General features: G+C 48.7%; 1 protein-coding gene across 2 annotated transcripts in view; it reads right to left on the bottom strand.

Moving 5' to 3' along the window:
- Nucleotides 1-1,798: 1,798 nt before the first annotated feature.
- PIGL (phosphatidylinositol glycan anchor biosynthesis class L) overlaps nucleotides 1,799-25,258 on the bottom strand; it is a 52,348-nt gene continuing 28,888 nt past the window's right edge. The window contains exons 3-7 of one of the 2 annotated variants that reach the window (XM_036412579.2): nucleotides 14,656-14,746; nucleotides 8,719-8,786; nucleotides 6,074-6,105; nucleotides 4,033-4,172; nucleotides 1,799-2,187 (exon numbers count right to left, since the gene is read on the bottom strand). In XM_036412579.2, the coding sequence (XP_036268472.1) occupies nucleotides 2,089-2,187; nucleotides 4,033-4,172; nucleotides 6,074-6,105; nucleotides 8,719-8,786; nucleotides 14,656-14,746 (430 nt within the window). In that variant the 3' untranslated portion in view covers nucleotides 1,799-2,088. The remainder of the gene's footprint in view (nucleotides 2,188-4,032; nucleotides 4,173-6,073; nucleotides 6,106-8,718; nucleotides 8,787-14,655; nucleotides 14,747-25,258) is intronic. The other variant, XM_036412580.2, reaches the window with a different exon arrangement.

Below are 25,258 nucleotides of genomic sequence, written 5' to 3'. Positions count from 1 at the left end.
AAACTTGCCATCAGGGAGCAGTGGGCAGCAGCAACTCTTCCCAAGATGACCCTGGAACTGCCTCCAAAGCCCCTTTCCTCTGACTTCCAGTGAACCGGACAGCCCTGCCTGGCTCAGTTCTTTCCTGTGACGTTTTCAGAGCCAAAGCAGCCCCGCCCAGACTTTCTCCTGTTGCTTCTATCTTAGGTCCTTCCTGTCATCACTGTCCCCAGTTTTAATGCACATCCTCTCAGATTCACCTGGATTCGACATGTGAAATCTTCCCTGCATGAAGCCAAGAACCCACCTGCTATTGGCCAGCCTGGGACAGACCACCCGCTATTGTCCAGCCTGGGACAGACCAGCTCTGATTCCTGTCTGGTAGGCTGGGTCGGTGTCCACCACCCCAACCAGTGTTGGTGGCTTATTTTTGTCACTTTCACATGAAGGGGCTGTTAGCAAATTTTTAATGGACAGATGAGAGCCAGTTTTGCAACTTCAGTTCCAGCTTCAGGGCCTGACAACGCTGTGAGCTGAATGTGGCCCCCAGGAGGCATTCAGGACAATGTGGCCCTCAGCAAGTGGAGCCCGTTTGGGTGAAGAGACCCAAGAAGCAGGTCTCTGACCTGCTGCTGTGGAGCTAGCAGTTCAGGGCTTCCTGTGTCCGGCAGAGGGGACACTCAGGAGGTCTCTTCCTTTTCCTTTTACATCCTTCCCCGAGGACATACTTTTATCTGCCCTGACTGGGAATTGCACTCACAGTCTTTTGGTGTGTGGGACAATGCTTCTACCAACTGAGTCAGGGCCCAAGGTCTTTTCTGTATCAGCCCCGGATTCCTGCTAGTCCCTCCGCTCAACGGCTACTTTCTCTCTAAGGCCTCAGGATATGACGGCTCCTCTTTCCTGAGCATGTCTGTGTCAGACCCTTTCCTGTGCACCTCCGGCTCCATCTCCTCTCAGCTCGGTGCATTGCTGTCCCTGTTGAGCAGATGAGAGAATTGAGGCAGATTCTGTGGTTACCCTGCTGGTGATTTTGGCCTCCACCCAGGTTCACTGTGTGCGGGCCGCTTCCCTGCCTCGGGCTGCTTCCCTGGAGCATTAGCCGGATTCTGGCCTTTCAGAATGCTTTTGTTTGTAGTATAATTTTAAGACATCAGGTTATTGAGTGGGTGTGTGTTTTATTTAAAAAGGCCAGATTTCTCTTCCCATTTCCTGCTTTCCTCAAAAGATTAAGGTCTGAAATGGTCGATAATAAACTCGCTGAGGGCAGGGCCCACATCATATTGGTCTGTGTGTGAAACCAACCGCCCACCACGGCCGTCTGAGCCTGGCTGCCCCCGTCTGGATGTGAGGTTAAACCGCAAGTTTTCCCGGGGTTCAAATCTGATACAGAGGCCTTTGTATTTGAAGATAAATAAAAGGAACTAGGGCTAAACTACGGCAGTGTAGCCTGTGTGTGTGGGGGGTGGGGGGGGGGGCGGGGAAGGGGGGGGGCCGGCTCTGAAACAGCGTGCATCGCAGCAGCTCACCGGTGCGCTGGCCGGAGCACTCGCACGGTGACGGACGGGACCACAGCGGGGCGCTCCGAGTCGGTTGTACACTGGGTCTTCACATGGATTACTTCTCACAAGCATGGGAGGAGCTAAATGGTTACCATTGGGTTTGTTTTGGTGGTTGTGTGTTTTTTACCAGAGGAGGGAGCTGAAGTTTGTTTATTTATTAAAATATATTTACTGACTTTTTACAGAGAGGAAGGGAGAGGGATAGAGAGTTAGAAACATCGATGAGAGAGAAACACCGATCAGCTGCCTTCCACCCCCACCCCCCACCCCCCAAAGCAGGGATGTGCCTGCAACCAAGGTACATGCCCCTGACCGGAATTGAACCTGGGACCCCTCAGTCCACAGGCCAATGCTCTATCCATTGAGCCAAACCGGCCAGGGCAGGAGCTGAAGTTTAGACAGTCCTTTGGCTTGCCTGGCCTCCGGTGGTCAGGGGCTGGCGAGCCTGAGGAGCAGAGTCCTGGAGGCCACCCTCGGCTCCCTCAGTGCAGGGACATGAGCCAGCTCCAGAGCAGGCCCGCTTCCTGGGCCTTTCCTTGCTCCGGGGTCAGAGGGCGTGCAGAGAGTTGATTCTCAGGTACCGAGAGAAGAGCACGTAGAGCCGGCGGAACCACAGGAGCTGGCTGCGGTGGCAAGACATGGCCCTCTGCAGGAACCAGAGCACCAGTTAGCAAACACGGGCACTGGAGCGCTCCTGTTAACCTCAATTTCATCTTCCCCACCCACGCCCGATGTCACAGCCTTCACTGGCTTCTTCCTGTAACCCGGAACCCAGGCCTGGCTGCCGCGCACCGCCCGTCTCCCGAGCCACACGCCCCGTGCTAACAGCAGAGGAGGCGCATGGTCTGGAGCACTCAGTCTCCACGCAGCATTTAGATTTCAACAACCCAGTGAGGTAAGTGCTACATTATTTCTTAAAAAATAGATGAGGAAACACATGATCTCAAGTAGGTAGTTCAGAACGGGCTGACATTTGAACCCAGAGCCATCTGATTGCCTCTGGAGTCTTGTTCTTAATCACTTTGCTCCACACTTCACATGTATGACACAGGCTGTTCCACAGGCACAGCCAGAGTGCCAGGCTCCGACTCCTCTGAGCTCGGTGGGAGGAAGAATGGTGCACACAGGCATGGCTTCTCTTTACTGCCTAACGGAAGACATGTTTATTATCTAGTTATGCAGGTCTGAGATAGCTCAGTTTTTAAAAAGAACAGAAAACAGCAACTGATTTAACTGTATATAAACAAAGATGTTTTCTGCCTGTTTTTCTTTAAGTACCAAAACGATCTTCCTCTCCAAGTTAATCTTATATAATAAAAGAGTAATATGCAAATTGACCATCACTCCAACACACAAATATGGCTGCCCGTGTGGTCAAAGATAGTTAGTTGCCCCTATGTGGACACAAGATGGCCACCACAATATGGCCAGCAGGGTAGGGCAGTTGTGAGGGAACAGGCCTGTAAGGGAGGGCAGTTGTAGGCAATCAGGCCAGCAGGGGAGGGCAGTTAGGGGCAAACAGGCTGGCAGGGGAGCAGTTAGGCATCAATCAGGCTGGCAGGGGAGTGGTTAGGGACTGATCAGGCTGGCAGGAAGAAGCAATTAGGGGCAGTCAGGAAGGCAAGCAGGCAAGTAGTTAGGAGCCAGCAGTCCTGGATTGTGAAAGGGATGTCTGACTGTCCTGGTTGCCCCCAACTGCCCTCCTCTGCTGGCCTGATCTCACCCCCAACTGCCCTCCCCTGTTGGCCTAGTCGTCCCCAACTATCCTCCCCTGCAGGCCTGATCTCACCCCCAACTGCTCTCCCCTGCCGGCCTGATCGGCCATAACTGCCTCTGCCTTGTCCCCCATCACCCTGGCTTTGTCCGGAAGGAAGTCGGACATCGGGAAGATGGCTGGCCAATTTGGTCTAATTAGCTTATTACCCTTTTATTAGTATAGATAGTCTGGCCATCATGGCTCAGTGTTTGAGGGTCAACCTGTGAACCAGGAGGTTTCAGTTCACAACCCAGTTAGGGCACAGGCCCAGTTTTTGGGCTCATGTGGGACATGTAGGAGGTAGCCAGTCAATGATTTCCTCATCATTGATGCTTCTATCTCTCACCCTCCCTATCCCTGCCTCTCCAAAATCAATAAAAATATAAGTATATTCTTACGTAGATATATTTATCTAATACTCTTTATATAGAAGATATAAGCCAATATATTAACTAGGATTACATATGAGAGGTAGGATTGCAGGAAATTTTATTAATTTTCTTTTGATGCTTTTATGCATTTCCAGATCTTCTACAATAAGCATGTTGTCATTTGCTTTTTTAGCATGTATTATCTTTACAATCAGTAAAAAAAAAAGGTAGTTCTTGAAAATGTATGACTCCAAGTCCAGCACCAGCACTGACGCGCAGGGGCAGAGGCTGGCTGCTGGGGGCGGGCTCTGGGGGCTGCAGGAGGGAGATCGGGGCCGGGGGTGCAGAAAGCCGCAGTCCTCACCTTGGCCTGTGCCGCTTCTCTGCTGGTGAGCACGAAGAGGACGTCGCCGGCGCCGGCGCGCAGCAGAGAGAGGGGCAGGTCCAGGAGGGAGATGTACTTGCGCAGCACACTCACAGACCCGAGCGTGAGCACCGTGCACCCTGCGGGGGAGCGAGGGGGCGGGAGAGCTGGGCTTCCAGACGGGCTTTCCCGAGCACCCTGCCTGCCCCTTGGGCTCAGGGCGGCGGCGGCCCTTTGCCCATCATTCTCACAGATGAGAAGAGTGAAAGGACCGCAGGACACCTGGCCTGCGCCTCTCCCTGCTGCAGTCCTGAGAGGAAAGGCTGGTTGCTAGAGCAGCGTTTTTCAACCGCTGTTCCGCGGCACATGTTGCCTGGTGTGCCGTAGGTGCAGACAAGACAAGAATTTTATAATTTTTCACTATTTTGTTTACTTAATATTTCATAATAAAGTAATTATAAAATACTTTCTTTGTGTTTATTTGATTCCTATTCAAGAGAATTACTTTATAGTCAATATAGGCACAGAGTTAAATTTTTTAACATTTTCTAATGGTGGTGTGCCTCGTGATTTTTTTCATGAAACAAGTGTGCCTTTGCCCAAAAAAGGTTGAAAAACACTGTGCTAGAGGTTGGGATTTGGCTACCTCAGGGCCAGGGAAAGAGAACAGAGACGGACATACCCGTGAGGAGTGTGCCGGAGGCAGCTGACCGGTGTTTCTCTCTCATGGATGTTTCTAGCTCTCTATCCCTCTCCCTCTCTGTAAAGAATCAATAAAAATATTTAAAAAAAAGAACACACACACACACACACACACAGATGGGAATTCCTGTATTGGGAGGCCAGAAGTCTGCTTCCTGCTTGGTCACTAAAGAACTAGGAAAGTCCCTTAACCTCTCTGAGCCTCAGTTTTCTTATCTGTAAAATGGTGTTGATAGTGTGGGACCTGCCTATCTCACAAGGCTAACAAATAAGAATCAAATAATTTGTAGTCAAATTCCAAAGACCTCACAGTGTGGTTACCTCTGTAAGCCTCTCAGAAAGGGCACCCGCTCACATGCTTTTAGATCTCTCATCTTCAGAGCATTCCTGGGAGGGATGTGCCCTGTCCCATTGGCAGGCCAGACACTAGCTCATAGGTCAAGCAGCCGCACCACACGGTGTATGGCAGGCGGGGGCATGCACCATCCTCTGGGTTAGGACAAGTTTTGAACTCAAGCAGATTAATCCATCAAACGCCCGCCAGTTAGTTTCAACCCGGCTAATGAGCTGCGAGATGGGGGCTGAGTTTGGGCAGACAGGCTGAACGAACACCAGAGGTGGAAAAGACCCACTGTGAGAAAGCTAGAAGGCAAGTGGGCAGGGCTGGCGCCAGCTGCACCACAGGGCGCCCAGGTGATCGGCTGAACATGATTATGGGTGTCTGTGAGGGTGTTTCCAGGTGGGATTCGCATTTGAGTCAGATTGCTTTCGTGTGTGTGTGTGTGTGTGTGTGTGTACACGTGTGTGTACACGTGTGTGTAAGCATCCAGTTAGGGGCTGAAGAGAACAAAAGGCCAAGGATGGGAGAACAACTTTTCTGCCTGACAGAGGGGTGGGGGGGAGGATGCTGGTCATCTGCCCTCAGGCCCTGGGCTGGGACTGGGACCTCTCACTGGCTCCTGCTTCTGGGGCTCGACACCACCTGCTCCCCTTGGCCTCTAGCTTGTAGACGGCAGATCCTGGGCCTTCTCAGCCTCCATAACTGTATGAGCAATTCCTTGTAATAAACAGGTAACTAAATACTCTCCTTTTGGTTGCATCAGCTCTGGTTCTCTGGAGAATCTTGACCACACCCTCAGTCTCCCCCCAATGTGTGGGGCTGCGTGCTGGCCGGGCCCTTCTCAGCGGACACACCCTGGCTCAGGACCAGGGACCCGCACAGACAGCCCTGAGCCCAGTCCCCCCCGCCACCTCCGCTCGGCCTCGGGCCGCCCTGTGACAGTTAAAATGCCCCGACGGGCTTCCTGACCGAGCGGCCTTTAGCACAGGGACGGCTTACCTTCAGGTACCTTCCCTTCCGAATGGAGGGCCCTGCGGAGGGAAGGACAGTGAGGAGGAAAATGAGCTTGGCAGGTAGCAGGAAGGGCCTTCTGAGGAAGCCTGCCACCCCATGGGCCCGCCAGGTCAGTGTCTAGGTATTGCTTTTGCACAAATGGACACACAGATGTCTGCTACAGCTACGTGGGCATCTTCCGAGGGACAGCCAGGCCTAGTCCGGAGGCAGAGCCTGGCTCAGTCCTTGCCTATTGGAGAGGAAGGGGTGGACTCTTCAAGGTTTTTCTCTCTGAAACTGTAATGTGAGTATGGTGGGAGACTATTTTGTCTTTATAATATATTTTTATGGATTTCAGAGGAAGGGAGAGGGAGAGAGAGAAAAACATCAGTGAAGAGAGAGTGGAACAAAGTGTTGTCTTCCTCATCCATTGATCGGCTGCCTCCTGCAAGGCCCCTACTGGGGATGGAGCCCATAACCAGGCCTGTGCCCTGACTGGGAATCAAACCGTGACCTCCTGTTTATAGGTCAGTGCTCAACCACTGAGCCACTGGCGGGAGACTACTTCATTTCATTTCATTTATTTTAAATATATTTTATTGATTTTACACAGAGAGGAAGGGAGAAGGATAGAGAATTAGAAACGTCAATGAGAGAGAAACATTGACCAGCTGCCTCTTGCACACCCCTTACTGGGGATGTGCCCACAACCAAGGTACATGCCCTTGACCGGAATCGAACCCGGGACCTTTCAGTCCTCAGTCAACTGAGCCAAACCAGTCTTGGCACAGGAGACTATTTTAAAATGCTGACATTTCTTCCCTGGCACCCTCTCTCCTTTCCAACCTGCCCGCTCATTCCCAGCTCTGACAGCGGGGCTCTGTCTCTCCTCAGAGGGAGGCAGGGCCAGCAGCAGGGGTTTCAGAACCTCTGGCCCTCTCTGCTGTAAAAGCTCAGGCAGGTAGTCCGTACACACAGGCACACGTAGAAAGGGCTTCCGCCCGTGCTCCTGGGAAATGGTCTCACACCAACACATGGTTTTACCTCAGCACAGTGAGCCTTATGTCCGTACGGCTACGCCCCAGGCTCCTCTCCACAGGAAGTGTCCCCACTGTCCTGTCTGCAGGAAGCTGTCCCTGGGGCTCTGCCCAGATGGCAGCCTTCCCCCTCTTCCCCCTTCCATGGGGGTCAGAGAGTGTTGGGAGGGAGGGGACCCACCCAGACCAGCCTGAAGTGCCCTGCCACAGTCCGGCGTTTGCAGCAGCCCCAGCTCCGCCCTCCTCTGGGGCAGCTGGGTCGTACATGCCAAGGCCCAGCGAGAACGGCATGAGGAGGCCACCTCTCGGCTCTCCGTGGGGCTGACGCCCTCCACTCCTGGGTGCCCAGGCCTCAGAGAGCCACAGGGCTGGCTGGAAAGCCCTCATGGCGTCCTCACCCCCACGTGTCTTCACGGCTGTAAGCAGGGGATGCTCCTTCCTGAGCCTGAGGCCTAATGCAGGTCCGGGGCTTCCACAAGTGGAGCCGCTGGTGGGACAGGAGGTGAGTGGTCTAGGGCAGCAGCCAGGGAGACGGGGACGCAGTGGGGAGACTGGGTGATCAGTTAGAGTCTCTTCTAGTATGCACACTTCAGGGACAACGCTGGAAGGCTGATACTGGACGGGTCTTCAGAGGCAGCAGACAGACACTAGATGGAGCCCCAGGGTTCCTGGGCCTGGGGCTGCCTCTGCCGCCACGGCCTGGCAGTGCCGGGCAAACCGCCCCCTGCCTGGGTGAAAGGGGGAGGCCCGGCCAGACAGGTAAGGCCATTCCACCGCCACACACCTCTGCTCCAGCTGAGGAGGCTGGCATGCCGAGGAGTGACAGGTAAGCCCTTCACCTCAGCTGCCCCTCCGTCAGCAGGTGGACCAGGTCTACCAAGCTCTGCCAAGGCGCCCTCAGAGAGCCCTTCTCTTGAGGGCGGAAACATGATATACTTCGTATGACCCTGAGTAAGTCCCTCATCTCTTAGAGGTTCAGGTTTTATTTTTTACGGGTAAATTCCATATTGGTCAAATAGGGTGACTGTGGTTTCATATTATGTATATACACCCCCCTCCTGCAAAGAAAAATATGAAATGGTGTATAAAATACACAACAGCCTGGCTGGTGACTCAGGTGGTTGGATACTATCCCATGCACCAAAAGGTTGCGGGTTCAGTCCCAGGTCAGGACATAGACCTATGTTGCGGGTTTGATCTCTAGTTGGGACACATGCAAGAGACAAACCAATCTATGTCTGTCTGTCTCTCTCATCAATAAGAATCCTTGGGGGAGGAATATACAGAAATAAATGAGAATAGGGAGGAAAAAGAAGATGAAGCCAGGAGGCACACTGGTTCACACAACTCAATCCTTAGAGACTTGTACATGTGCTACTAAGGGATGCACATTTGGCCCTACAGGTTTCAGTGGCCAAAGCAAAGAAAGTAAATCAGTTCCCCCTTGCTGTATCCATGGTCACAGACACACACACACACAGCTGTCTGGGAGATGTGAACACCATGGCCGCCACTGCTCGCTGCCGACAGGCAGTGCCATGGGCTCACAGCCTCAGAAGCCGTCCCCTGAGCAATGACAAGCGTCTCCCCCACGACCAGGACCAGCGCGTGTACCTCACAGCCGCGTGCAGAGCCACGTGATTGCGGTGACCGCTTACGCCCCCGGCATCGAAAGTCACCACCTGCAGAGAGAGAGGGTCTCACTCCTGCCCTGCCAGCCAGCTGTGCCCCCGTGCCCTCCCGTGGGAGGGACGGGAGCAGAGCCAGGAAACTCCTCGCGTTCTGAGCAGACGGCTCAGGCCAATGGTAACTATGGGTGTGCCGGCTGCACGGGGACTTCCACAGCGGGTTTTGCTGTTCATTCTTGTTCCTGGCGGCGGAGCAGAGTGCAGTTCAGCCTGATGTGCTACTAAGCCCAGAGTAGCTGTGTCTTTACTGCCTCGCCAGGTAAAGCACATTTAGTCTTCCTGGCCGGCTGCCGGGTGGACTCAGTTCATGATGCTATCGGTCTCTCCCTTGTGCCTCACTGAGGGCACAGAAGCTTCTGGGGACAGTTCCACCATGGCCTGGGTTAAGTTCACAGCAGAAATGTTTATTCATAGACAGCCTCTGCTTCCATTCCCACAAATATAGATCTGTTTATTAACTAACAACTTAGATTCCAACATTTCAGTTCTACGTGGATGGGTTTTAAAAAGCCCAAGGAACAATTTAAATAATAACAATGATATAATAATAATAATAATAATAATAATAATAATAGAAGAACTTGAATAATAAAACAAATATTCTAGAGAAACCAAGGACCCAGGAAAAGGAATAGGACTGGTTGGTGGGGGTGATGGAAAGAGGCTAGCTGTCCCCAGGGGTGGCCAGTGACCATATAGCACAGACGAGGATCCTGAAACTGGAACTGGAAGAGGCTGGGAAGGAATTCATGACCAGTCTTTCTTTTCATATATATATATATAGATTTCAGAGAGGAAGGGAGAGGGAGAGAGAGAGAAACATCAATGATGAGAGAGAATCATTGATTGGTATAGCCCCCAATGGGGACTGAGCCTAAAACCCGTGTATGTGCCCTGACTGGGAATCAAACTGTGACCTCGTGGTTCATAGGTTGACGTGCAACCTCCAAGCCACACCTGCTGGGCTGACTGGTCTTTCTTTCTTTTTTTTCTTTTTTTTTTTTAAAAATATTTTATTGATTTTCCACAGAGTGGAAGGAAGAGGGATAGAGAGCTAGAAACATCAATGAGAGAGAAACATCGACCAGCTGCCTCCTGCACATCCCCCATCGGGGATGTGCCCGCAACCGATGTACATGCCCTTGACCAGAATCGAACCCGGGACCTTTCCAGTCCGCAGACCGACGCGCTGTCCACTGAGCCAAACAGGTTTCGGCTGACTGGTCTTTCTATACTACACCGTATAAAACGTGTTTACTTCATGTACAGGAAACTGTGAGCAGCTTTCACTGAGCACAGGCTGGAGGGTGGGGAACAGATGGGAGAAAATGTGAAGTCTTATCCATTGATCCTGATTCAAACAAGCTATAAAAAAAACAAATAAAAACTCATTTATGGCCGAGACTGGTTCGGCTCAGTGGATAGAGCTTCGGCCTGCGGACTGAAAGGTCCCAGGTTCGATTCCAGTCAAGGGCATGTACCTTGGTTGCGGGCACATCCCAATGGGAGGTATGCAAGAGGCAGCTTATCGATGTTTCTCCTCATTGATGTTTCTAACTCTCTATCCCTCTCCTTTCCTCTCTGTAAAAAATCAATAAAATATATTTTTAAAAAACCAAAACTCATTTATGGCATGAGACTATTGGAAATGAGAAACATTGATATGAATTAATTTTAGGTGTGATAATGATATTAATGGTAATAAAATATTCAATGTCTTTTATAATAGAATTACATACTAAAATATTTAAATATGAAATATGATGGCGAGGATTTGTTTCAAAATAATGTAGGAGGTGGGAGGTGTTTAATAATTAACACTGTTAATTATTGAGGCTAATAGGAATACAGAGGTTCACTAAACTATTTACTTCTATATGCTTGAAATTCTCTATAATCAAAAGTGAAACAAAGTCTGAGTTAAAGGTTTATAAAAAGCTAAACATATAGTGGTGGATATATGTCAAAATCCATGGAATATTTGACAGCCAAGCGAGCCCTCTCGCACACTGACTCTGGGTGCTGGTGACGTGACAGTGCAGATTCACTACTGCGACACACTGCAGAGGGCGCGTCAGGCACGGACGCTCTGCTCAGTTTTGCTGTGGATGGAAAACAGCAGCCTATTATGTTGTACACCTGTAACTAAAATAATATTGTATGTCAACTGTAATTGAAAAAGATTTTTAATACAGTCTATTAAAAAACCAGTTAACCATCTAACTCAAGTGCTGATCCCATTAAAAAAAAAAAGATATTTCTTTATTGATTTCAGAGAGGGAGACAGATAGAAACATCAATGATGAGAATCATTGATCGGCTGCCTCCTGCACGCCCCCTACTGGGAATCGAGCCTGCAACCCAGGCATGTGCCCTAGGCTGGAATCGAACCCTGGACCCTTCAGTCTGCAGGTCGACGCTCTGTCCACTGAGCTAAACTGGCTAGGGCTGATCCCATTCTTCATGCAACAAAGTGGGTGTGTGGGTGGGGGGCTGCAGCTGCTCTACTCAGGACACTAGTTTACCCCAGCCCGTCGGGCAAGTCACAGAACTTTACCTCTGAGAGTTCTTCCCACTTCCCATGTCTTGTTTCCTCACCTGAGAGGTCAGGAAAATAACAGCTGCCCTCCTTTCCTTCTGGGCTGAGGCGAAGACATAATAAAACCACGTGGGCCATAGCTGCCTGGCTCAGAGGATAGAGCGTTGGCCTGCAGATTGAGGGGTCCCGGGTTTGGTTCTGGTCAAGGACACATGCCTGGATTGCAGGCTCGATCCCCACTAGGGGGTGTGCAGGAGGCAGCCAATTGATGAGTCTCATCATTGATGTTTCTCTCTCTCCCTCTCCCTTCCTCTCTGAAATCAATAAAAATATATTTAAAAAAGTAAATAAAGCCACGTGGAAGTGTTCGGAACCAAGCAGCAACACAGGCTTGGATGTCTAGAGCTCGGTCAAGACAGCAGACAGCTGGCCGCTGGCCAGGTCATCACAGGCATGCGAGGATTTGGGGTTTGCCTCAGGCACTTTTCAAATTCTTCCTCATTCACATTTTGAGGGGGGAGTGTAGGGGACCTTTGTTATTTCCAAAGGCTCACACTAAGCCTAGGTCTGGCAAGTTTATGCTCAGCTTAGAAAAATGTTTCTCTAGATTTCAATAACCAGAGAAAGTATCAACAGTGAGAACAGATCCTCCTTTGTAGGTGATTAGGCTTTGTGCCTTTCTCTTCGCTGTGCTGTGGCCTCACATGACATACCTGCATGGATGTCCCTCCTCCTGTGGGACTCACTGGGCTGCTGGAAATGGCAGGCTAAGGTCTTTCTCATTCTGGAAAAGTTTTAGCTATTGCCCTTTAAGTATTTTCTCTCAACCACTTTCTTCTCTCCCCTTTCAATAAATGACAAGTAGACAAAAAAGTAAGTAAAAAAACATAGGTTTAAAAATATGATTACTAAATGACTGAGTGAACAAATACAACTGCAGAATTCCTTTAAAAAAGGCAAAGGAGCTCAATGGATAGAGCGTCGGCTTGGGTACTGAAGGGCCCCTGGTTCGATTCCGGTCAAGGGCATGTACCTTGGATGGGGGAATATCCCCAGTAGGGGGTGTGCAAGAGGCAGCTGATCAATGACTCTCTCTCATTGATGTTTCTAACTCTCTATCTCTCTCCCTTCCTCTCTGTACAAAAATCAATAAAATATATTAAAAAAAAAAAAAAAAGGCAAAGGACTTTCTCTAGAAATTGGCCATTTTGGGATCCGTAAGGCGAGTTGTCCACATCTCCCACACGTTCCTGCTTCCTTCTGCAGGAAGGAGGGCTAAGTCCGGGTGCACCCAGCTCCCCAGACCTTTGCATGGATCTGCATTTCTTTTTTTTTTTTCTCTTTATTAATCCCCATCCAAGGATATATTTTTATTAATTTTAGAGAAAGAGGAAGGGGGAGAGAGAAACATTGATCAGTCGCCTCCCCTAAGTGCCCTGACCAGCGATCTAACCTGTAACCTAGGAATGTGCCCCAGCGCTTTGGTGCACAGATGACACTCCTAGCAACTGAGCCAGTGGCCACGGAGGCACTGCAGTTCACAGACACGCCACTCCTCCCACTGAGCTGCAGCCCAGCTTTCTTATGCACCGAAGTGGGGGAGGAGGAGGGTGTTTGGACTGGTCCTGAAGACCAGCTGTCTACACATCTGACCTCTGGAGCCGTGAGAAGTTCTAACTGTGTGGGCTGGGCAGTCAGTATGCAGGGAGTTTGCCTCCTAAGCCCAGGGCCACAACCCTCCGGTCTTCACACTCAGACCCCCAGGGGTGTTGTCAACAGGTGAGAGGTGTGACCTGCGAGCTGCTGGTCCACACTTTCCAGCCAGGAAAGAACAAAGTCAATGGACCCAGTAAGGCAGAGACCAGCCGGCAGGCCCAGGCCTGCTTCACCCCCTTTACCCCCCGCGTGGGGTATGGAGTGAGCCAGGCAGGTGCCTTTTGCCGTTCCAATGCAGACAGCTGACTACTAAGTCTCCTGTCATTGGAAAAAAGATGGCTGACCAACACATTAATGGAAATCTGCCTCACAAAGGTCCAGTTATCACTTTACTCCACGAACTCACCAAGACGGAAGCCAGCGTGGCACTCTGCAGAAGGGCTCACCTTTCGAAAAGGACACATCGAACTCAATGTTTACATGACTTGGACTTTAAACGGCCACATTTTAGGTATCAGCTCATGAAGAATCCTTGTTCTTACTGTTTTAGAAATAGACAGTAAGCCGGCTAAAACTTGACCACTGGCGAGGCCCGCTCCCGCTATCCTGGGAGAGATGGGTGTTCCTGGCGGGGCCCCCCCCCCCCCCCCCCCCCCCGCCCGCAGGTGAGTGTGATTCCCTCTGGCTCTGGTGCTCTCACATGTCCTCCTGTTGTGGCTGGCAAGACCCGGTCGAGGCGGGGCTCCAGATGGCAAGCAAGACCCTATCGAGGCAGGACTCCAGGCCAGGGAAGGAATGAGCAACCAGACCCACAACAGAGACTGTAGCATAACTGTTAGTCATAAAATAGTTCTGTTGCAAGGCTCAACCCCCAGGCAAGCACGTCCTGTTTCCGTAGCCGCAAGGCAGCACAAACAGACTAAACCAGGTCACACAGAGACTGCTTAAGCTGAAAATAACCCCCACCCCAGGTGTTGTATAAACTTTAAATGTTACTGTACTAGTGGAATTTTTCTACAATTTATAACTGACCTTTCTTTGTTAAAACTTTAGCCACTCATGATCTGCCAGGCATCCCTAAGACGGGGATAAAAGTAGCGTGCTTAGAGTGGGCCGGGGCTCCCTGCTGTGTCAGTTGAGACAGGAGTCCGGACTCGAGTTCGTAATAAAGGCTTCCTAAATCCCAATGTGGCTGACTGGAGGTCGTCATTCGCCGGTCGCCCACAACACTCCCCATAGCGGGTGTGAATTTATCCGTGTTTTTTGAAACAGGATTACAATTCTAATTTTGCCACTTGCTGAACTTGGGCTAGCTGCCGGCCTCTGGAAACTCAATTTCCTTGATGTAAATTAAGATGATAACTTTACCTCTGAAGTTTACACAATATTCTAAATGTGAAAATGCTCGGTAGAAGGGGACGTTTTGTACAAATGAGAGTTGGGGACCTGGGCTTTTAGGGGACAGGACAGAGGATACCATGGGCAGTCCTCTGCCTCTGAGCCGGCAGTTTGGTACGTGGTCTCCCAGAGGGCGTGTTGTCACAGGAGGTTTGAGAGAGCGCGGGAGGTTTTGCCTCAGTTTGCCTCGGTGGGGCGGCCCTAGAGAAGGCGGGGGTGGAGGGTGGGAAGGGCGGCCAAGGAAAGGTGTGACTGGGAGGGTGCCCGTACCAGGTTGATGTCATTCGCTTCCATGTGCTGGAGGAGGACGCTGGCCACACGCTCCGTGTCCCACTGCACAGCCGGGTCATCTGGGAAGTCCCTGGGGGAAGAAGCACAGCGTGAGCACGCTCCCAACAGCAAGTCCCTCCCCAAGCCCCTGGACGGGAACTATAGTGGGGCTGCCTTGACATCAGATTTCTGTTGAAAGAGGTGAACTTTAGAAACGGCACACAACTGGAAACCGATGGACAACCCCACAGAACACGCTGGCAGCTTCGGGCCATTGCTGAGGGGAAGACACAGACATCAACAAGACAACGCTTTATCTGAAGCCGGGGAGACAGATGGCAGGTAAGAGCCAACCTGGCACACGTATCTTTATAAGAATAACAGTAATAGTGCTTCAAATGAAAGAGTACACAGGGTGTCACTTCATAACACCTGAGGACGACCTTTTAAGAGCCCTGACAGATGACGTGAAGTAGCTTTGCTTGGAAGGTTGTTAAAGTGGGGTCTGAATCAGATTTTCTTTTTTAAATATATTTTATTGATTTTTTACAGAGAGGAAGGGAGAGGGACAGAGAGTTAGAAACATCGATGTGATGGAAAAATCGATCAGCTGCCTCTTGCACACCTCCTACTGGGGATGTGCCTGCAACCAAGGTATTGTACATGCCCTTGACCGGAATCGAACCTGGGACCCTTCAGTCTGCAGGCCGACACTCTATCCACTGAACCAAACCAGTCAGGGCTAAACCAGGTTTTCTGATGCAAAACCAAGATGCTCTGTCACCAGGTGCTGGCAACATGCCACCCGCAATGAGGCACCGCGTGGCCTGCCCCAGCCAGAGGTCTCTGGCTCAGGTCCTGGGCAACATCCCTCGCGTTGAGGTCAGGCTCTCATTGCTCCCGCTAGCAAGCTGCTCTCACCTCTCTATGGACAGCAGCCATGCACTGACATCTGGTCAAGGGAGCGTCCCTGAAGGCTTTCAGCATGAAAGTGGCATGAGCCTCAGCACTAAGTGATATGGCTATTTCTATAAAATACACAAATAGTATAGGTATTCCTACCCCTTCACTGCTACCTCTACCAAAGCCCTCGGTGCCTTCTGTGGAGGACAGGCTTTTCAAAGCCATTCCGTGAGGCTCTCAGACTGTGCCTGCAGGAAGCAGGACAGACAGCTCAGCTGTGGGGACAGACGGGGAGATAACAGAGACCTAGCTCTACTCCCTGGAAACAGAGGTGACTACGGTATGAAGAACACGAGCTGCTGAGCTCCGGCTGCTGGAGGAAAGAGACAGGAATCAGGGGAAATGCCCTTGTGCTGAAACAGCTGCATGCACACGCCTGGTGGGCCGGCCCACGCAAGGCACCGGATCACTCCGGAAACCAAGAGCAGTCGTGTGGCCGGAGCAGCAGTCTAAGGAAACGGGTGTGTGTGTGTGTGTGTGTGTGTGGAGGCTAAGCCTACGAACCCCTGGTTGGGACAGGCTGAAAGACGAGCCCCGCGGCCCGCATTATCTGAGACTTGGGCCTGCTGGTCCAGGCTTCACTGGGGGCAGGGCCAGGGGACAGTGCAAGCCCAGGCTCCCTCAGTGCCTCCCTCTCACCGGGAGAGGAAAGCCCATCACCAAGGGGCCTGGGACTGACGTGTCCCCTGTAATCTGACACACTGACAGGCCGCACTGCTCTTATTAGCAAGTCCAGACTCCTCTGCTATGGCATTCAGGATTCTTCCCAGTCTGTCTCCTATTTTGATCCACTTCATTTCTCTCTCTCTCTCTTTTAAAAAAAATATATTTTATTGATTTTTTTACAGAGAGGAAGGGAGAGAGATAGAGAGCTAGAAACGTTGATGAGAGAGAAACATCAACCAGCTGTCTCTTGCACACCCCCCACTGGGGATGTGCCCCCAACCAAGGTACATGCCCTTGACCAGAATGGAACCCAGGACCCTTCAGTCCACAGACCGACGCTCTACCACTGAGCCAAACTGGTTTCGGCCACTTCATTTCTCTTCACAGAGCAAATAAGATGATGTGTGAGAGGAAGAATTTAAAGACTGTCAAGGCGAATGTAAATGTCAAAGTAGTGCTATCACTGGGGCATCAGCCCAATTTCAACTCCTTAATAAAAAGACCCTCTCCTTCCCTGCGCTGGAGTCCCTGTGGAGCTCTGTGCGGACTGCCTGTCAGTGGCCCGGAGATGTGCAAGCCGATCCGTGGAGGAAAGCAAGAAATCACTAGACTTTCTGTATCTGTCTTTCTCTCTGTTTAAATTTCTATTAAGCTATTTTATAGCATATAGCAGAGTATAACATGTACACAATTTATAATAAATGAATAAACCCACAAATATGGAAACGTATACTCAAATTTCATTTCTTTTTGTCAGGGGATTACAAGAAATACAGAGTGGGGCAAAAGTAGGTTCACGTTGTTCTGTGGACAATAATGCAGTAATGAATGAATAACATTATACGACTAAACTGTTTTGTGTACTCATAGCTCTGAATCTTCTTTGGCTCTGCCCTGTATTTTGAGATCACTGGTCTAATCTACTCATCCTACATTTTATTTTTTTCTGGATATTTAAAAACTACTTTATTGGTATAATTTACATAATATAAAGTCCACCCATTTAAAATGCACAATTTAGCCCTGCTGGCATGGCTCAGTGGGTGAGCATCGACCTATGAACCAGAAAGTCGAAGGTTCGGTGCCTGGTCAGTGCACATGCCCAGGGTTGTGGCTCGATCCCCAGTGTGGGGTGTAGAGGAGGCAGCCGATCAATGATTCTTCCTCATCATTGATGTTTCTCTCTCCTTCTCCCTTCTTCTCTGAAATCAATAAAAAATGTATTAAAATAAAAATATTTAAAAATAAATAATTTGCACAAGTTAGTGATTTTTAGTAAATGTTTTGAACTTCTACATTTTACTAGTGTCTTGTATATATTTGGTGGAGCCAAAGGCTGCTATACCAACCAGATTCTGAGTGTTGAAACATGCAAGTAAGAGCTTTGAAAGTTAGCAACTTGATAAAACAAATAAGGGGCAAAAAACTCTATGAAGTGCGGAGGGCAGCAAGGTATCTCAATGAGTCACCTTCCCTCAAGGCAGGAAAACATAAAATTTGACCCTGGGAAACTTCAAACAGATAAATGTGAAAAAAGGAACTCCTTCTAGATCAACTGACTTGTCCTTGGCCTCAAGTTCAGCCCTAATCAACTCAAGGCTTGGGTCCAAATGAAAACTTGTGCAGTTCCTTTCTTTTCTGATGGATTAACAATTAGGCTCAGCTAAACATGCTGGCGGAATGTAAACGGAAGTGCTGCAAGAGACAGCTGGTGAATGACCCTGAGCCGTCTATCTCAGTGTGCCCCCTTGCTGGCTGGGGACTAGATATACCTAAGGTAAGGAATGTTAATGCAGCACAAAAATAAGAAAAGCCACAAGTTACTAAAGTTTAATTTTGGTTTTGACTTCTCAGTCTAAAAGAATGAGACATAGGAAAGTGGAAATGTTTTTAGAGGAATTGAATTTTGAAAGCAAAGTAACTTCTAGATAAAGCTCTGGTCGTGCCAGATTCTGCAGATATCCTCATGTGGGTTTCCCAGAAAGCAGAGCCTAGGGTGCATGTGTGTTTTATTGGGGCGTGTAACCCCGGGAAGCAGGAGTGACAGAGGGAGGGAGAACCCACACGGGATGCTTTATCAACTTGACCCCTGCAGGGGCCCTGGCTGCGTGACCTCATGGGAGTGTATGGAAACATCTGAGACCTGCTCAGCTGCCCAGAGGAGAAAGCTGTTTATCTTCACAGGGTGTTAACTCTTCCACACTCTGGGGCTAAGCAAGGCTGGGCACCGAGTCTCTGAACGACAGAGAAAACCTGGGGCAGAAAGGAGGGGTGCAGAGCGGGGCCTGAGGAGAGCAGCTGTCAGGTGCTGGGAGGGGGGATCTGGAGGCGCACAGCACTCACCCCCAGAGCAGGACTCTGAGAGGGAGACACTGCCATGGAGCCCGCTGGGACGAGGCACACATGAGGCCCCGAGCCTGGGGCTAAGGTTTAGGGATACAAACATGAACACAAACCCTGTTCCCTTCCCTAGGAAGCTTCAGGCCCCGCAGGGCGAGCTTTGCCTGGTGGCTTGGCTGCAGGATGCGAAGGGTTTGCAGGGGGAGGAGAGGGCCGGGTGGGAGGGAAAGAGCCGGGCTGGGATAGCAGCCTCCCTGACTCCCATGCTGCCATCAGTCAGTGGGTGCCACAGGAAGCACCTCAGGAAGACAATGCCACCCTGTCCGGCTGGCAGGCCTCTGAGAAGAAGGGGGTGCCTGCAAGCTCAAACACAGCGGAGGAAACCAGCTTGTGCCAATCTTTTGGTCCAATAACTGCAATCCTCACAGGCCCTGCCCTGGGTGTGCTCGGCAAACACAGTGTTAACACAAACCGAGCCCAGCCCTAACCTTTATGTTCAGTAAACAGGTCCTCACAGGCTGACCTTCTAGCGCTGATGACTCACCCTGGCTGCGCTCGGGAGCCGCTCAGCAGCCATGGAAACGGGTAAAACCCGTGGGTGGTCAGTTCCTTCAGTCACAAGTCACAGGGTCCGGCAAGGAAAGCCCCGCCCCACGCCCCTGGGGAAAGCCCGGCCAGGCCCCCTCCCCGCCCAGCCCTGCGGGAAGGGCTGGCTGCACACATCCCCTGCAGCCCTCCGGACGGCTTATCTCGCTGAAAACCAGTCCCGCTTTGCACACCGGCTCTGAACTTTCTGCCCAGGGCTCCCACGCCCGTATTTGGTCCTGTGGCTGGTGCGGCTGGAAGGCGCAGCCCGCCCCTCCCCCACACCGAGGCACATGTCTAAACTTGATTACTTCCTTTGTGTCCCAGGCCGGCAAAGGTCACTTGAGTTCATTGAACACAGGCCAGAGGAGAGCAGGTTACCTGGGGCTGTGAAGTCCCAGCCTCGGGCCTGTAGAAACCCCGAGGAGGCAGCGGAATTAGTTCTCAGCCCAAGGGAGGCTGCAGTCCGCTTTCTAAAGCAGAGCCGGCAGCACTGGGGGTGTCTCCGGATCCCCACTGACTGGCTAAGATAAGCAGGAGGGGAAAGAAACAGGGGAGACACAAGCAAAGGAGAAAGGAAAAGACAGGAAAGCTAGAGACTGAAAAAAGAGGAGCACACATAAAAAGCAATGCAGTTCAAATGTCCTAAGAGGCCCTGTCCACATAAGGCTTAAACTAGCTTCCAGCCCTAACCATAAAATGGCTTTTCCTTTCTCACAGGGAATTTTGGAGACAGGACAGGCAGTTAGGGAGTACGGGGGTGGGGGATTCATGGGAGAGGAATGCATAGGTGAGGGCCAGAATGTTCATCTTTTACAGAGGACAGCGATGTCAGAGAGAAGGGGGAAGGGAAGGCACAGAGGATAGAGGAATGTTGCAAGGTAAGGAGGGCACCGAGTGTGCAGGAGGGTGACCAATTAGGAAAATATGGAACATGAATTAAGAAAGAGTATAATGAGAAAGAGTCAATTTAGACCAGTGTTTCCCAACCTTCTCTCATGATGAGAATCACCTGGTGGAGTTGTTAAAACACAGATTCCTGAATCCCAACTAAGAAGTGCTAAACTAGAATTTTTGAGAACATATAGGTAAAATTGCAAACCTAACTTAGTGCTCTGTATATAAAATCTGTCTTAGAGCACTAGTTAAGTATACAATTTTACCTATATGTTCCCAAAAATTCTAGTTTAGCACTTCTTAGTTGGGATTCAGGAATCTGTGTTTTAACAACTCCACCAGGTGATTCTCATCATGAGAGAAGGTTGGGAAACACTGATTTAGACTAACAGCTCTTAGCATTTATAAACCCGGAGACAAAGAAACTCAGAAGACTGACTTCTTCCCATTAGAGAGAGCAAGCAGGCTGTCCCCATTTTGGGACCCCTGCCCCAGGGGTTGAGGATCCCTGCCCAGGGGGTTTGTAGATGCTTCCAATAAACTTACACATTTTTATTTAAAATCTTGAGCCACAAATTTTATTCTTCCAACTTTGCAGGACAAGAACCCACAGGAAGAGCTCCATATATCAATAGGACGTGAGAGGGATTTGCCAGCCACGGCTGTTACACGGAGTCAGTGACCCGGCCTGCACTCACCTTCCCAGAAAAGCCTCTTCATGTGACTGCGACAAGTACAGCCTGCAGTTTGCACAGTTCGTGGGAAAATCTTTTTGTAAAAATTGCCAATTTGGCCCTGGCCTGGTGGCTCAGTTGGTTGGAGAATTGTCCCACACACCAAAAGGCTGGGGGAGCCTGGAGGAGGCAAACAATTGATGGCAAACATCTTATGTAGATGTTTCTCTCTCTCCCTCTCAAATAAATAAATAAATAAATAAATAAATAAATAAATAAAACCAGTGAAGACATATCCTTAGGCGAGGATAAAATGTTGCCAATTTGCTGTCCCATGTGGCTACTGAAAAAGAGGAAAGAACCTGTTGGACTCACATCAAAGAGGCCATTGGGCTCTGCTTGCCCTCAGGAGCCTCCAAAGAGGTGGTAAAGTCCTCCCTCTGCCCCACTCCTTTTTCCTTTTGTAATCCTCACATTAAGATACTTTCCTCACGGATTTTTTAGAAAGAGTATAAGGGAGGGGAGAGAAAAAGAGAGAGATACTTCAACTGGTTGCCTCCCACATGTTCTCCAATCAGGGCCAGGCATCGAACCTGCAACCCAAGTACGCGCCCTCAAATGCACGACCTTGTGGTGCGCAGGCTGGCACTCTAACCATTGAGTAGCACAGGTTGAAGCTCTTGCCCCACTCTTGACAGAGAGTGGTGGTGGGAATGGGTTTGTAAGTATTCTTGGATACAATGAATACAGAAAAGGAATTTCCTAAGCAGAAGGCTTATAATATTATTTTGAATAGAGAAGAAAGGGGCAGTAGCATAACCCTTGGTCTCTAAATCTTACGTTACCAGAAATTTCTGCTTCATTTAAAAAAAAAAAAGTATATATATATATATATATATATATATATATATATATATTGATTTTTTTACAGAGAGTAAAAAATAGAGAGCTAGAAACATTGATGACAGAGAAACATCGACCACACCCTCTGCCGGGGATGTGCCCGCAACCAATGTACATGCCCTTGACCAGAATCGAACCTGGGACCCTTCAGTCTGCAGACCGACACTCTATCCACTGAGCCAAACCGGTTTTGGCCATTATTTTTTTTCCCTCAAATATTTTCCTTATAAATCCTTAGCCTGATAGATGTGTATATTTTCTGCTGTGATATTTAATGCCTAGTTCTTTATTAAAAAATATTAATTCTAGAAGAATTTGGATACTGATGTTGGAGAATAGTTGTTAAGATTGGCCAAAGGAGAAGGAGGAAGAAAGGAGGATCCATGGTAGTATTTTCAATGATAAGGGGAAATAATAGACAAAGAACACTAGACATTAAATATTGCAGCAGGAAATACATACATCTATCAGGCTAGGGATTTATAAGGAAAATATTTGAGAAATAATTCAAATCAGTTCATGATCATCCCCAATTGGGTTCTGTTTGGTGTGGTTACTAGAAAATATATCCAAGGGCACATGTGCAGAGCTGGCTGGGAGAATGTCTTAGTTTCTATGACTGTGCTGTCTAGCTTTGTAGTTAGCAATAGGCATGTTCTTAGGGATGGAATGGCATTCATTTATTAATAACTTCCAATACCCAGTCCCTGAAACAAAAGCAGTTGGTATTCTTTCAGAGTAATTAAAAATACTTAAACTTTTCTTAAGCAAGGTGCAATGTTGCTAGAATTTGATGTCAAAATGTGGCTTATAAAAATTAGTTAAAAATGAACTATAGTATTGTTCTGCAGTAATGTTTTCCACTGGAGGTCCACAAATCCCCAAGAGTCTGGCTAAATTCATAGGAGTCCATGAGTTCTTAGAAAACGGTATTTTTATTTAGATAACAATCTAAAACTTTTTAGGATTATTTCACTGACAATAAATGGATAGTGTCCATGTGATTTTCCTGTTTATATTTACACTAGAGGCCTTATGCATGGATTCGTGTATTGGTGGGCTACTTTGGCTTGGCCTGGGCCCTCTTGCAATCCAGGACTCCTTGGGAGATGTCAGAATGTCGGTTTTGGCCTGATCTCACAGGCCAGGCTGAGGGATCCCACTGCCTCTAGTATGCATTTAAGATCTTTGGTTAATCTCTTCTCACCCTCCACCTGAGATTCACCAGTCTGTTCCATGTTTCTATGCCTGGGTGTTGAGTATCTGACCCCAGGTGATCAGTGTGTATCATAGCTACTAGTTGAATGATCACTTAGGCTTTTATATATATAGATGTCTGAAAACACATGAGTCATCTCAAAGTACCTGAAATTTTTTCTTTCAAACAGGATCTGATACTTTATGTAAGCTAAATAGAAACACAAAATTAAATTAGGAAGAAAGATTAGGAAAAAAGATTAGTACATTATCAAGGTTAACAAACCTTGCTCCACAATACTTGGGTTAAAAACCAGTCCAAGTTCTGTAGGCCAGTGGTCGGCAAACTCATTAGTCAACAGGCCAAATATCAACAGTACAACGATTGAAATTTCTTTTGAGAGTCAAATTTTTTAAACTTAAACTTCTTCTAATGCAGCTTCTTCAAAATAGACTCACCTAGGCTGTGGTATTTTGTGGAAGAGCCATACTCAAGGGGCCAAAGAGCTGCATGTGGCTCTTGAGCCGCTGTTTGCCGACCACGCTGTTTGCCGACCACGGTTCTAGGCAATAAAAGCGAATCTATCTGTATTAACCCTCTCCTTCCCCAGCCTTGTAAGACCCTTAACTACTCTCATGTGTGGAGTTAACATGAGCCCAGGCAGGCACCATGTGGGGAACCCATCCCCAGGAACAACTAGAAGTACCAATGTGAGGGCATAATTTAGACATCTTCCAAAGGGCCAGCAGTGAATCTTAAGCATCTGTGTGAGCATCAAGGTTATTTTTCCTCAACAATTCCTGTTTTTCTTGGTCCACGTGCTGGGCTCTGCCTTGATTAGCTCATCTGTTTCTCCGCTGAGAGCACACTTGGTCAGGACCCCATGAGGTCTGGTGAGACCACAGGTTAAAGCCGAATGACTCGTCCCAGTTTCCTGTCCTAGATGCTGGCTGTGGTCTAGCTCCAAACAAGGTCACCTCGGAACCACCACAGAGCCACTGCCTGACTTTGACCACATCTGGAGCTGGAAACTCTGCTGCAGTATTTTACCCATTAGATTGGGCCTCCCTACAAACAGACACGAGTCCAGTTCAGACCTGTATTTACCCATCATCAAGCTACTGTAATCTGACGTCTGACGCATGGGCCTGTGTTGCTGAATTTCCTGCGCCTTTAGTAGACATATCTGCCTGATGACCAATTGGAGGGGAGAGAGGTACAATGCGGGCTGGATTTGGGTTTGATAGCAAAAAATGTAAAAACTTACAGAAAGTCCTCTCTTGGGAAGTATAGTAAAATAAAAGAAATGTAAATGGAAGTTTAAAAGTTAGAGATATACCTGAGTGTGTTAAAGGGTAATGTTGAGCCTAGACCAGTGGTCGGCAAACTCATTAGTCAAAAGAGCCAATTATCAAAGTACAATGATTGAAATTTCTTTTGAGAGCCAAATTTTTTAAACTTAAACTTCTTCTAACGCCACTTCTTCAACATAGACTCGCCCAGGCCGTGGTATTTTGTGGAAGAGCCACACTCAAGGGTCCAAAGAGCCACATGTGGCTAGCAAGCCGCAGTTTGCCAACCATGGGCATAGATCATCTGAAGCAGTCTCTTCAGTCTCTTATAACCTGTATGTCACTTGCATTAAAGGCTCACTTTAACAGCTGATAGCTCAGTTCTGAAAATGAAATGCATTTTAATAAACACTGCTTTTATAATTATTCAAAATGTGTGCGCTGTGCTCCAGCTATCTGGAAGCACACACTGCATGGAGTGCATGTGGCTAATTCCCAGTTATTAGAGAAACAGTAAGAAATGATACAAAGCAGGAAAAGCACCAACCATCCTTTGTCATCAGACTGAACAAAGCACAGTGATTTCTCCCAATCACCCCACCCCCGAAGTTTATACCTTTTGGGGACATACTATATACACTCAGTCACTAAGTCGATACATTGGGAGTCCCTTGACTCCTCTCTCCCTTACCTTTGAAAGTCAATTCATCTCCAAGTCCTAGAAACACTACCCCCAACAGCTTCAGAAACCTTCTCTCCTCCGGTCTCCTCTGCCACTGCTTTATTTCTGACTCTGACACTGTCAACCCTTGAAAAATTAAGGGTTAGAGGTACCATTCCTTTTTATGGTTTGATAGTGTTACAGTTTATTAATATAGCACAATTTGTTTATCTATTCATCAGCTGACAGACATTTGGAGTGTTTCTATTTTTTTTTTCCTGTTGTAAATAGTGCTGCTATGTACAAGTTTTTGTTTGAATATCTGCTTCCAATTCTTTTAGGCATTTATGTCAGAGAATTGCTGGGTAATGGTAATCTTATGTTTACTTTTTTTTTTTTTTTTTTTTTAAATTATTGGTTTTAG

This window comes from Pipistrellus kuhlii, unplaced genomic scaffold (assembly GCF_014108245.1).
Source record: "Pipistrellus kuhlii isolate mPipKuh1 unplaced genomic scaffold, mPipKuh1.p scaffold_m20_p_45, whole genome shotgun sequence".
NCBI lineage: Eukaryota > Metazoa > Chordata > Mammalia > Chiroptera > Vespertilionidae > Pipistrellus > Pipistrellus kuhlii.
The sequence above is the reverse complement of the archived record's forward strand: the minus strand, read 5'-3'. Positions and strand labels throughout refer to the sequence as shown.